The sequence below is a fragment of the Anarrhichthys ocellatus genome, unplaced genomic scaffold, assembly GCF_004355925.1.
Source record: "Anarrhichthys ocellatus isolate YVR2014 unplaced genomic scaffold, GSC_Weel_1.0 scaffold22, whole genome shotgun sequence".
Lineage (NCBI taxonomy): Eukaryota > Metazoa > Chordata > Actinopteri > Perciformes > Anarhichadidae > Anarrhichthys > Anarrhichthys ocellatus.
In genome coordinates, this window is record NW_022280052.1 from 5,101,438 (window position 1) to 5,114,413 (window position 12,976).

Here is a 12,976-nt window from a genome sequence, read left to right on the forward strand (position 1 = left end):
CTGCCAGAGATGTTAAAAAAAGAAAAGGAGAGGGATAGATAGATGGATTGATGTTTGGGTGGGTATATTCCCCGGGGGAAAGGTTTTTGTTTTGGCCTCCGCTCAATATATATGTTTTTAACAGACTTACAAATTTTTTACTGATTTTTTTTCTTTTCTCTTTTCTCTTTTTACTTTTCCTCTTAATTCCTTTTTTTGGGTTAGCTGCCAGAGTGTTTTGTACTCTACCATGAACGAAAGGATCTAACCTTGGATTGATGGAGTTCATGGATCCTTAATTCATGTTCAAACTGGAGGGAAATGCCTAGTATGTGTGTTTGTGTGTTTGTCGTTGGGTGGTGTGTTTTATTCTTTTGGGATGATGTTTTATTTTAATTAAACGTTCTTTATACGACAGTGAGAGCAAGTGTAGCACCCACCCTCCGTTCTCTTTCAGGTTAACACTGTTAGCTCTGTCAGCACTTTCTCCATAGTTTGCACTGTTAGCACAGTTAGCACCGTAAGCAGCGAGCTGCTGGCCATGTTGAGAGCCCTGTGGAGGCAATATATATATGCTTTGAATTCATCATCTTTAAAGATTTAAATTTCATTTATTTTTTAATTGTATTATTTATTATTGTTTAATGTATTGCCATTCCTATATGTTAAATATAAGGGCTTTATAGCTCATTATATTTGTTACTTATTAAAAACATTAGATGATATATATGAGTATTTTTTCATATTAAATGACAGGTGAAATTTTTTTTTAAGTTTCAAGTGGCCCTACAGTATATGTGTGTGCGCTCCACATGTCCGCTGTGTGTATGTTTGTGTGTCAGATTTGCCATCGTGGTTTGTTGCCGCTGGGTTGTGTGTACCCAAGTTGCGCCGGTGGTAGCGAGCAACATCTGTTTCGGGGTTGTTGTTCCTCTTGGCTGCTTTTCAATTGGATTTCCTCAAGCAGGGCCAAAAGCTGTCACCTCTGCCAGGCTCTGTTAGCAATCACCGCCGGCCCCTATATTAAGTAGGTGGTTCAGGGCTAAGCTAATAACTCTCTCTCCTCTCCTGAGCCATCACACACCAGTACTGGTGTTGCTGCCGGCCTCAGTGTGTGCCTGTGTGTGTGTGTGTGTGTGTGTGTGTGTGTGTGTACACACACACTCGGTTTTCCTCTGTAGCTATACACCCTGTAGAGGCAGGCTGGCTTGGAGGTCCCCTCCTCAAAGTGACAGCCCAACTGACTGGATGTGTGTGTGGGAAAGAAACAGGGAGAGTCCTAATAGCTCTTCTCAAAGAATGACTGATCCGCTCTCCCTAATATTGTACAACAGGATGGAAACAGGAAGAAAACCAAACCCCGTCCCCACCCTCATACACAGACTACATACTGTAATGTGTCATTGTTAAGAGAACCAAATACAGAGTTTGATGATACTGGATGGATATTATGGCCTGTGCATTTTTTTGCAGCCAATTCCCGTTTGCCAGGATTGTACGTATTTTACCAGCAATGTTAACTTTTGAGGTGTTGGGATTCAAATTAGACATAAAGCAAAGATAAAGTTTCAGGTTGACAATATAAATTCCTCTCTTTGAAGACATTCCTAGCTCCACATAGAATAAACACAGCATAACATTTTTACATGGGTTTATTAAACATCAAATATAATTATACATTATATCTGTATCTGTAGAAAGACTGTGGCTGCACATATGGCAATATTATGCATGTTCATATTTACTTGAACAGATGTTGCTTCAAATGCAGCATTTTTTACGACTTCAGCGATGATGATGTCACCTGGATTTTTAGAACCTGAATAAAAAGTTGCATCGAGTTCGTCTATGTTTGGTTCGCATTTTGTTTTTCCACTGAAAACCGTTTTGACTCCTGCTTGAGTTGAGCAAAGCTCAGCTGGGTGTTACAAAGCTTTTATTGGGAGGTATTTACCTCATCAAACTGACACAGTGGCAGGCTGCCCGTCTACCTGCCTGTGTGTCTGTCTTCATGTCTTATTGCCAGCTTCTCTGGCCAGCTGGAGCAGTTACACAGAGCTGGATTTGAACTGAGGACCTGCAAAGTATCAACTCCTTGTTTCACAGCTTTGACAGACACTTTGATTTGACATGCCATGAGCAGTTAAAGTGAAAGTTATGTATACATGTTAATTAAACTGTTTATGCGTGGAGGGGTCAGAGACATTAGCAAGCCCCAGCGCAGAAGTGTGAATTTCTTTTCTTTTCCCCCCATCACAGCGTTTTAACCTCTTCTGTCTCTCATTTCCGTAATGATTACCAGGTGCAAGGGTAGAATTTTTCCTCCCTTTTTTTTGCCAAGTGGGGATGCAGATAGCTCTATTTGTGAAAAGTGTCTCTGTGTGTTTGAATTTAGGCTGGGGTATTTGACGTTGGGTTCAACTTGTTCAAATAGCTCTCATTTTTGGCATTGGGTGACGCCGAAGCCTGGAATTCTCTAAAAGGATGTGGAGGTTGCGGTCTTCAGCTACTTAAGAGAAAGCTGCCGGCCCAATTGAAAAATGTCATTTGTGAAAAGTATATCTATCTTGATTTTTGATGTTGGATTAGACTACTACAAAGAACTTTTGACACTGAGCAGTGGCAGTGCCTGAAGTTCTTCTAAAAACTGTGTGGAACATGTGGTCTACAAAAACTTTCATTATTAGCGAAATACAGCCATCTCATTTATGAAAGGTTTTATTTAGACATGGGACCCTGAGATGGAGTGAAACTTTTTATTTTTGTGCTAAACCAATAGAGGAAAGATTCTTTAAAAACTTGTTTTTTTGTTTTAGTGCTTCGCCTAGAGCAACTTAATTTACTACAGACTTGCCTACATTTCTGACAATGTATGTTTGTAAAGGCTGAATTTACATCAGTTAATGCAAAGCTTAAGGTTTTAAAAGATGATGCCTGTGTTTAAAGTTTTCACTCATTTACTACAAATCATATTAATGTTACTTTCTGCAAACCATAATGTACTGCTTACCAAATCAGACATGGGATGGGCATAATGTAATTTAAGTCATAGAGCCTTAGGGGAGATGGAGAGTAAACTTTGAGCTTTAAAAACAGAGGTTGCTGATCACAAAACATTGAAGGCCTGTAAATATTGTAAAAGAGACTTTTTTTGGGGATCCATATGTGGAATTAAATGTTTTGATGGAGAAAGCAACTTGGATACCAAACAGGCTAACCTGTACCAAATATAAGGGCTCAAGGGGTGAGGGGTCCCCGGCCACAGCCACTGTGTTAAGTGGCTTTTGTTAAATATCTTGTTGAGAGTCAAAGGGCTCAGTTTTTGTGTACATAATAAAAAGCCTTGAGTTACTATCCTGCACTACTGGTTTGACGTTGAGGACATCTTATTGGATGTGACCAACCATATCTGGCTGCACGCCTGATACTAGTGTAACATTTCTTTTGATTAGTGGAGCTGATGAAATTATTACATTGTTTTCAGTCATTGGAGTGACTGCCAATATAGACTTTAAGGATGATTGTGGTTTATTTCAACCTGGCGTATTTCCCATAAATGTGGCTATTTGTCGCTCTCTGAGTCGTGCTACCTTTGTACTCGCCACCGCCATTATAGAGATTTTGGGATCCAAGGAATCAATTTTGACATGATTATTTGAAACTCTCATCTCTGAGTCTGAATGAAAGTAAATGCAGAAAGTCGCCTTAAATTACCATTATTGCTAGAGGCCTTCACAGGATCCTTAAAATGTCCTTAAAACATACATTGTACTTACAACAACAAAACATGTTTTGCACAGAAGTTCTTATAACTCTTATCACTTTAATAATTGTTTACAATTTACAGAAACATTAATCAATCATATTGCTGCTATATAGCAGCAATATAGTCAAAGAAAGAGAAAACTGCCATGCCAGCCGTTCTCCTCTTGCCAGGACACTACCCTCCCTCCTTAATCATAGTTTTCACATCTTTACATAACAAATTTGGTTCCCAATGACAATATAATAAACTTGCTGTTTTCTGAGATTTCGAATTGCCAGTGCTCCCTTACTAAACACATTTGGGAGGTTTTTATATAGGAGTAAAGAGGGCTGCAGAAAGGTAAGAGAGGGGGCTAAATACAGACGCAATGTTTTTAGCCCTGGATTTATCAATGTCAACAGCCAAGCTGGTGGAAGTTTGTGTGAGTGCTGGACATGTACAAGGATGAAGTCTATTAGCCCTGACTCTCTACTTCTGCCTGAGTATCAGAGGCAGTAAATAACCAGAAAATGGGGGAGATTTTACCTTTTGGTATTTTTATTTTCTCTTTAACTCTCTTAACAAGAGACAAGTTATATGTGTAGGTCACACGTAATTAATTACTCAAAGCAGAACAGCATTCACTAAATTGCTAAAATGATCTGTTCCAATTATACAGTTTTCCAGTACATCAATACTTGGATGAGTGTCTTTCAAAATTATGCAAAACCAATTGCAGCAGGGATATTGAAATAATGCTTGTAGAAATAGAAAGAGCAGAGGAAATTGTGTATACACTGCAAGTTATAGCAGAAATTATGGGTCAGTCAAAAAGTGAATATAGGGCTTAAATCCTTATCCATCAAATTGATATTTTATTATTATGTGCCTGCTTTTTAAAATAGAAATAAAAAAACATTACATTTTGTTGAACATGAAATGTGCTTGAATATTAATATGTATGCCCATTCATTGTAGCTGAAAGGGCAGAGGCTCGATCCTGGCAGCTACAAGTGCATCCATCCACATCCTTGTATTCTGTGGAAATGATGCGCTAAACACTGAAATCCTCATTCACATTGTCTCCTTATAACATTACGTGACTACACGTGAGAAAGGTCTCCAATCAGTTCTGCTCTCTGGCAACTAATTCAGATAACTGAAAACGGGAATTCAAACTGCATTTAACTTAATAATACCTGTAAATCTAAATAGCCAGGGAATAAGAACCTTGTTATTTGCCAAAGCTCTCTAGCTTTTGACATTTGAGGAAAATATGCTTTTTAATTAAATTTACATTTCCACGTATGTTGAAGCTATTAAATAGAAACATTTACACAAACACTGTAATACAACCTTTCTTATTAGTATTACCTGTGGTTGATGGATTGCATTTATTGCATTTCATGCACTCAGTTGATGCTTTTAGGAAGATTGAGTTACAAGGATAGAAGAGGTAGGATGTGGTGAACTTCCGAGAGGAGCTTGTCAACATTACAAACAGCCAGTAGTACAAGGGTTAGAACCACATTATCCTGCTTTAATTGAATTGACTTAGATCGTGTAAGTAAATCGATCGCTGGCTTTGATTTGTTCTTTCTGCTTTCTCATTTAAACAAATGCTATTTTCTGTCTTGTGTTGCAGCATAGTACATCTCTCTGGGGTAATAATGTTTTTGGTCAAACACAGTGTTTGTTGGCTTTAACTTTTTAAACATACAATTGTTCCCTAATTAGCTGGATACTAATTAATTTATGCTCTCCTGTTTGATGTACAGTATAGCAATACTTTGAAAGCAACTGCATCCATTCTTTGCATAAATTTGTAGCATTTGCCGCTGAGTTCAAAAGAAACAGGACTGAGTTTAGAAAAGCACACATGCATTTAAATAATGCGGCCCATTTCTCGTCTGTTTGTTTTTTAGCGGGAATATTAATGAATTAACATTTTAAACAATCCGTCATTATTGTTGTGCTGCCACTTATTTTTAACTCAATTATAATTTAATAGATCATTTTTCCTAATGTGCACAGTATGTTCTCCCCACTTTGTTCACTACACAACAAAAGATTATTTACAAATAAGAGGAATGATCAAAAACATGATAATCAAATTGCAACAATAAGTTGGAAATTGCAATTCTAATGCAATACAATAGGGTCTGTGTTGCAAATTAACCACCCACTGTCTGTTATTATGTGTGTGCTTGTGTATGTGTGTGGGTGGAAAGAGCATATTACACAACAGTATGTTATGATAAACTATGTACAACACTTTGTTTCTGTTTAAAAAATGCCAATGGATATTATAGGTTGTGATTGTAAATGCAATGATTTAAAAGAAAAAAGTAAGTTATATTTTATCTTGTAGGGGTTTTATTCCATTGTTAAAACCTGTTTGTTAAACCAAGTAAAAACATTCAAACTCCTTTGGCGTTCTATTAGTAGCACTGCCTTTATCAGGAGGCCTTTGTGAGACCTTGTTGGTGATGAGTAGTTTTCTTCAATGGAGTACTTTAAATGCCATTATTAAAGTCAGCCTATATCACATACAAAAATGACAAAGGACCCAACTTCCTTGTAGTTTATTTCAAAGACAAGGGGAGCAGTAGGCACTATTTTCTGAAAATTTTGTTTGTTTGATATCATGGAGACCTGCCTTCTGAAATAAAGTATATGTGGCGTTAAAAGGTCCATTATCTCTGGCAGAACAAAGCTGCTTAGGGGAATCTAATAATATTTACTTGTGTTGGTAATCAGGATTTGGTGAAAAAGGTCAGAACTTATGATGTTTTCAAAAGTGTCTGGGACAGCTTCCCACTTTGCTGCCCTTGAGAGTCTTTGAGTTACATTGACCTGTAGCTGACCCAACAATAGCATTGCATTTTAACAGCAGATGATAGGCTAATAACTGAATGATGGAAGAAAGATGATAAAAAGATAACATGTACCCTTATCCACACACTTGAAAAATACCAAAGCTTTCGTCAATGATATTTGTAGCTTGAGAAAAAACGATCTGCAGCCACAACATTTTATATGGTGATTGTTTGTATACTACTGGATTTTTGGAAAAGTTAAATGTTTTTTGCTTGCTGAGTCTGAATTAGAAGATGAGTTTTTAAAGCCAGAGATCTCATATTTAGTATTACTTGTGCAATTTCTGGTATTTTTAACAACCTTGGCCATCCCCTCGTGGTCATATTGTGCTGTTGATCAGCCAGAATCTTTTTTGTTGTCTTACATTTATCACATTCTGCACCACATTAGGTTGTAGCCAACATTACATGCAATTGAAAGTAAGAAGTGTCGAGATAAAATCGCAGGTCTGAGCTTGAGATCCCTTGTTATGCCTGTTGTCTTCAGCGTGTCAGAGACCAGCGGAGTTGTCGGTTTAAAGAGGATGGATGTCCTAAGATGTCACCTGACAGCCCCGACAGACAGGGCAATTCAGTCCCTGGAGGACAGGAGAGCAGCCAGTAGGAGGTGGATGGGCAGAGGCTCGGACTAGAGGTCGTCGCCGGCGCCGGCGGCCTGTCACTCTGAATGGGCCCCCAAATCATGTTGTCAATGGTGATGCATCGAGATCTCCCTCTGGCAAAAATTGGATGCTCCAAACTCAACTTGATTGATGCATTGACCAGGTTGTGCCTGCCTGTCCTCAGGATGTGTCCTCACCTTCGTTTGAAGATGAAGCAACACAGACACATACTGAGCGGTGAAAGGGGGGAGAGATGTACTTTTTAAAGTTTTTTTGTGTGATGGCTAGACCCACTGTGGACATAATGTTGGCTTGTCAAAGAATCTACTGTATCTATCAGCCTTGAAATTTATAGGATTTTACCTGCCTTTTCAGTTTTCTCAATACATCTTTTGTGGCACCGTTCAATTGGTGCTCTGAGAATGTTGTTCTTACTGTTTCCATTGAGGTAACAGTATTACATTATGGCTCGAAGGCGAATGCACAGCTTGTACATTCAACGGATGCCACAATGGATTGGAATGAAAAATAGATGTTTTTCTGTGACCAAAAGTTCAGCCTTTATGCATCCAAGGGCATGGCATTCTTGGGCCATGGGTACTAGCCGTGGAGTTTTGTGAACATGAAATATCTTCTTTTATGTGGCATTTTTTTCATTATGCTCTCTCTGTCTCTCTCCTTCTATGCTTTCCTCCAATGGGTTTCCTTGATAGTCTCGTCTGGCCTCAGTTGCTCTCTTTATGTGCCCGTGTGTGTGCCTTTAACATGTGTTTGTGTTCATACTCTCTTTGTTTCCTCCTAACTTATTTGTGTCTGTTGCATTTGCTTGTGAATACATGGACTTTGTGTGGTTATGTTTATATGTCTGAGCCTGAACTCTGTGTCATTTGTATGTTCTGTATATATTTTGCTTCTGTATAGATATTTCTGTGTGTGTTTCTGTGCAGAAGAACAGAAGGCATTAATATTTCATTTTGATAAAGCTATATGGAACCTTGGGTTTGAGCCTTTGATGGCTTAGTGGGGGCTGAAATGAGGAGCGTGAATATAGTAGACGAAGCAAACGCTCATTGGACTCTTTCAAGTCCTACTTCTTCACCAAAGTGTGCTTCAGCTCTGTGTAGCCATGAAAGAGAAAAAAAATCAACCTAACTCGTACATGTCGCTTCACTCTTTACCTTTTGTCTTTTACTAGAGGATAAGAGAGAAAACAACTGTAACAACTTTGTCTTCCTCTTTTTCTCTCTCTCTCTTTCTTTCTTTCTCTCACTCTTTCTTTGTCTGTGTTTGCAGGGCCTGTTCATCTTCCTGATATATGGGGTGTACAACACAGAGGTAAGTCTGCATTGTGTCTCAAGGCTGTCGGAGTGAATGAGAGAAATGACAAGTTTCTGATGGGCTCCTTGCTTAAAAGCTGTGTGGGTGGGGGGGGGGGGGGGACAGTACGAGTGTGTATGTGTGTGAACGTGTCTGTGGATGGGAGGAGGGATGGAGGGGAGGGGACATCGTTTCCACGCGAGCATCCCACTGCCCTTCATGCTTGGACTAACTTATATGCATCCGAGTCCGACCATTAAACACTGACACGCCGCGGTTCTCAGCCACTCATTCCTCACCCACATTGGCTAATATTTCACTGCCTCTTTAAGTTTTTAAACTCACGGCCCTCCATTTAGCATCCTGACAAAGCCGCTGGCCAGGGCTTCGCGGGGCCCCAAGCAGTAACCACAGTAGGACAAAAAAATAAAAGCAATATGCAACCAACAATATGCAACGAAGGAGGACATATTGTATAGAGATGCTGCTTTATTACCATTTAGATACGCCGCAGCTGTGTAGGGGTGGAGGGTTTGGTTGAGTGGCGAGACACAGAGAGATATGATTTAATGGATGAGACTCAAGTGATGAAAATCACTCTTGGTCAAACGTGGCTCTTAGTCAATGTAAATAGGGTTAACTTTAGATGTGCATAAGTGATATTGCATCTGAGCCTTCTTAAAATACAGCACTATTTTTCTAAAGTTGTGGTCTATTTTTCATGTGTAGACACTTCCCATTGCAAACTTTGAGGAGAAAGGGGAAATCTGCCCTGTAGCACAGTTAACAATTCAAATAAACTGATGAAACAAAAATCTATTTTCAAAATAGTATTTGAGCCAAGCACACATGTTTAGTTTTCTGGAATAACGTACAAGATATATATATATATATACAGTATATATATATTATAATTATTATTATCTATATAAGTATTACATTAGCTGCCCCCCCCCCCCTCCCCCCGTCAATTTCTTATATTTCTTTTGTCTCACTATCGAAGAGGACATCTCACATGTAACATTTGCATTTCCTGTCTTTTGTTATTTCCCAATTTGTCTTTCTTTTCATCATCAATGTCTTCTCCAGAGCGTGAAGAGCTGTCCCTGAGTCATAGGCAATGCACCGACAATGCAGAGCGAAGGAGGGTTGACCTTTTGCACTGTAAAATAAATCCACACAGCATTCTTGCTTAAGTGGCTTTTTTAGTGCCTGGGAATTCATTTTCATTGCCCTTGACCATGGGAGCAGCTCATGTACATGTTTCGTTTTTTCAAAAGGACCACACTTCTCTGTTAACAATTAGAAAAAAAAAAATCTATAATTTTGCCATTATTCAGATCTGCACATTTCTCTTCTTTTCCTCTGAACCCTCAGCACCTTTCCGGGGCGCTACTTTGGTTCTCCCCAACCTGCTCAACCTTTTGGTCCGTGTCTCTAACCGGTCTAGCGTGTGGCACAACACTGGCTCCAGGTTTCATACTCCCTGATATCTGAAAGGAAATATTTGCTTAATTGAAAATAAACACTAATTGGGAATGATGAGGGAAAGGCCGATGTGAGACGGGAAGGTTCCTGCTCTGTCTGGATTTATTGAGGCGAACCTGCTTTGATGGCTGGGGCTGTATCACACACATGATTCTAAAGGGTGAGGAAAAAACTTTGCAAAGTCGCTGTTGGTTGTTAACTTGGTACAAATCAGTCTTTAACCATCGTATGGTGAAGAAATTTTACTTTGATATGCGAAAGAAATGCGTGGAAAAATGCTCCATTCATGAGGCTGGTTTCCAGGCTCAATAATTACCAATATGGCACGGAAGACAGACTGCGTCTGCTGCTATTGCACTCAAAATGCAGCGTTTTAATTGCTAATTACCTGACAATAGCTTTCCATTATTCATTGCAATTAGCTTTTCCTTGGTGGTGACCTTGTAATCCCGTGCTTTGATGACCTTTTATTTCCATCAGCTCCAAGGGTGTCGGCAGGTGTTGTCGGGCGCCGCTGCTTTCATATGATAATCGCTTAGCGCCCATTTACATGGGAACCACGCTTTGCATCATTCGAAACCTTGAGTGTGCGCAAAACCCCTTAAACACATAACGATCATCTAAAACAATGCCCTTCCCCTCATTGTCAAATGATTAATTAAGTTGTGTCATGTAATTGCCTCAGCACGCCGGCTGCTTTTGATATCAATGAAATCCCCAGGACTTACTTTCCCCATTAGATTGTGTTTAGACGTTGTCTCTTCAACATCTGCATCGCGTTGAAGGCCTTCTGCGGATCTTGTCAGAAATAATAGGAGGATTTTGGAAACATGATGCAGGTGCTGTTGATTTTGCCCTGTCACAATGCTCGGGCTCTCTTCATTATGTGGCCCTTCGACGTTGGTATGTATGCAAAACATCCTCTGTATACACATGCTGTCTTCGAGACTGTGTGTGTGTGTGTGTGTGTGTGTGTGTGTGTGTGTTCAGTGTGGTGTCATAATTTATAACACGCTGCGACTTAATGAAGCCATAAGCCATAATGCATATTCACTAACGTGGTGGGCTGGGCTGGGACGGGCTGTAGTGATGAGTGCCCATCCGCTACAAATTTACAGTGAGCGCTGACAACGTGCACAGACATATGCACGCGCACACACACACACAGAGACACAGAGACACACACACTCGCAAACACAGACCTCTTAAGTGCCAGAGGCTGTTCATAGAAGACTTCATCCTACTTGACTGAAAACACACTGAGTAATTCCTGCTGTTCTGTATGTTTGTTTGTTTGTTTTCCTTTCTGATATATTGTTCTTGTTGTTGTAGCAAATTGATCATAGAAAAATTTAAATGAAAGATGTTCCAATGTTCAATTAATGATAGCGGAATTTTTCTGAATTTTTTAATAAAAAGAAAAATCAGCAGACCTATGACATTGTATTAGTAATTAAAAGCATCACAGCTTTTTAGCAGGGAAACGCATTAATTCATAGCTGCTGCTGTGTGACAAAGTAATCATTTTTGTTTATTCTCATATTTTAGATTGAATTGGAATTTTGTTTTCTACCAAAGGTATTTCTAGCAACACTTATTTAATTGTACATCACATTATTTTTTAAATAAAGTTTGTTTTGGTTTTTTCCATAGGTTAATTAATGCAGAATGTTATTCAAGCGACAGAGTAAATTGCTAGATTACTGTCTTTCATCCCGTTATATTATTTACACAATATTTACATAGAAATGTTTGTTGATACTATTAATCATTAGTCATAACTACGTGGATCAGTGTAATTACAAATGGTTATTTATCAGTTTAAAAGAAAGAATGATACATAATATTCATCAATATATTATAATAAATATAATATATTTATATATATATACATATATTTGTTGTTTATCTCATTTTAAAAGGAGTTTAGTAGGTAAATTATAAATTAGGTTTGGGGGTTAGTTTAGTGACAAGTCTATACTGAAACTGTATGCTGTATATCTCTAATATCTATGCAATCCGTGTCTGGTCTTGTATGTGTTAAATGAAGGCGTCCAGTACACTGTTTCATCCGGAGAGTAAAAATGTAATCTGTTCTGCTAGGGCGGTCCCTTCTCCTCCAATAGCTCCATTTGTTGGTCCCGGCGCTCTATGCTGACAGATGATAGCTTGAAGTCGTCTCCTTAGTTTGCTAGCTCTATGTGTCACTTTCAAGTCCCATTAGCCACTGGGACATACTGGAACACGCGTACATGCGCACATACTCACACGTACACGCACGCACGCACGCACACACACACACACACACACACACACACACACACATACACACACACACCTCCCCATCTGCACCTGCAAACCAATGTTCAAAGTGTGTTGTTTCCCTTCCACTCCCCTTCTCCTTTCTCCATTTTACACTTTATGTGCTTGCAGTTGTTTGCTGTGAAAGATTTGTTGTTTTAATCCATTGCAAGTGTGTTTCATTGAGCGTTGTGTCAGATACACTTATCTCATTCTCCTCTTTTCTTTCAGGTTCGGAGCACGGTCAACAGGATCAAGGAGAGAAGAAAAGCGCTCAATTTTTCAGTATGTTAACCTCCATATTTTGTTTTTAAGTGTGTGAGTGTTCATATGTCTTTGTGTCTCTGATACACACCGGTGCGACAGACTAAATTTTCCTTGCCAATGAAAGCTGGCCACGAGGCAACATTGTGCATCCGCATGTCGACAGTTCATGTTAGATGCCCTTATACATCAAACATAGACCCACCGTAATAGCTCTCCCCTTCCTCACTCTGCCTATTGCAGCACCTTCATCCCAGCAATGTCAAGCTCCATGGTGGGTTACAAGTTTCTAATCCAGGACAAGCCGTCCCCTGACATTAAAGTGTCAAGCCAGTATTTATACCTTGTTGGACGCTGCTGTTTGGCTGAGGTGGTGGGATGCTGCATGTGTGTGTGTGTGT

General features: G+C 39.3%; 1 protein-coding gene across 1 annotated transcript in view; it reads left to right on the plus strand.

The window, feature by feature from the left end:
- The window catches only part of LOC116390077 (adhesion G-protein coupled receptor D2), a 60,984-nt gene that overhangs the window by 40,721 nt on the left and 7,287 nt on the right, over window positions 1–12,976 (plus strand). Inside the window, exons 21-22 of the mRNA XM_031859327.1 lie at window positions 8,499–8,540; window positions 12,543–12,596. Coding sequence (XP_031715187.1) covers window positions 8,499–8,540; window positions 12,543–12,596 — 96 coding nt within the window. The remainder of the gene's footprint in view (window positions 1–8,498; window positions 8,541–12,542; window positions 12,597–12,976) is intronic.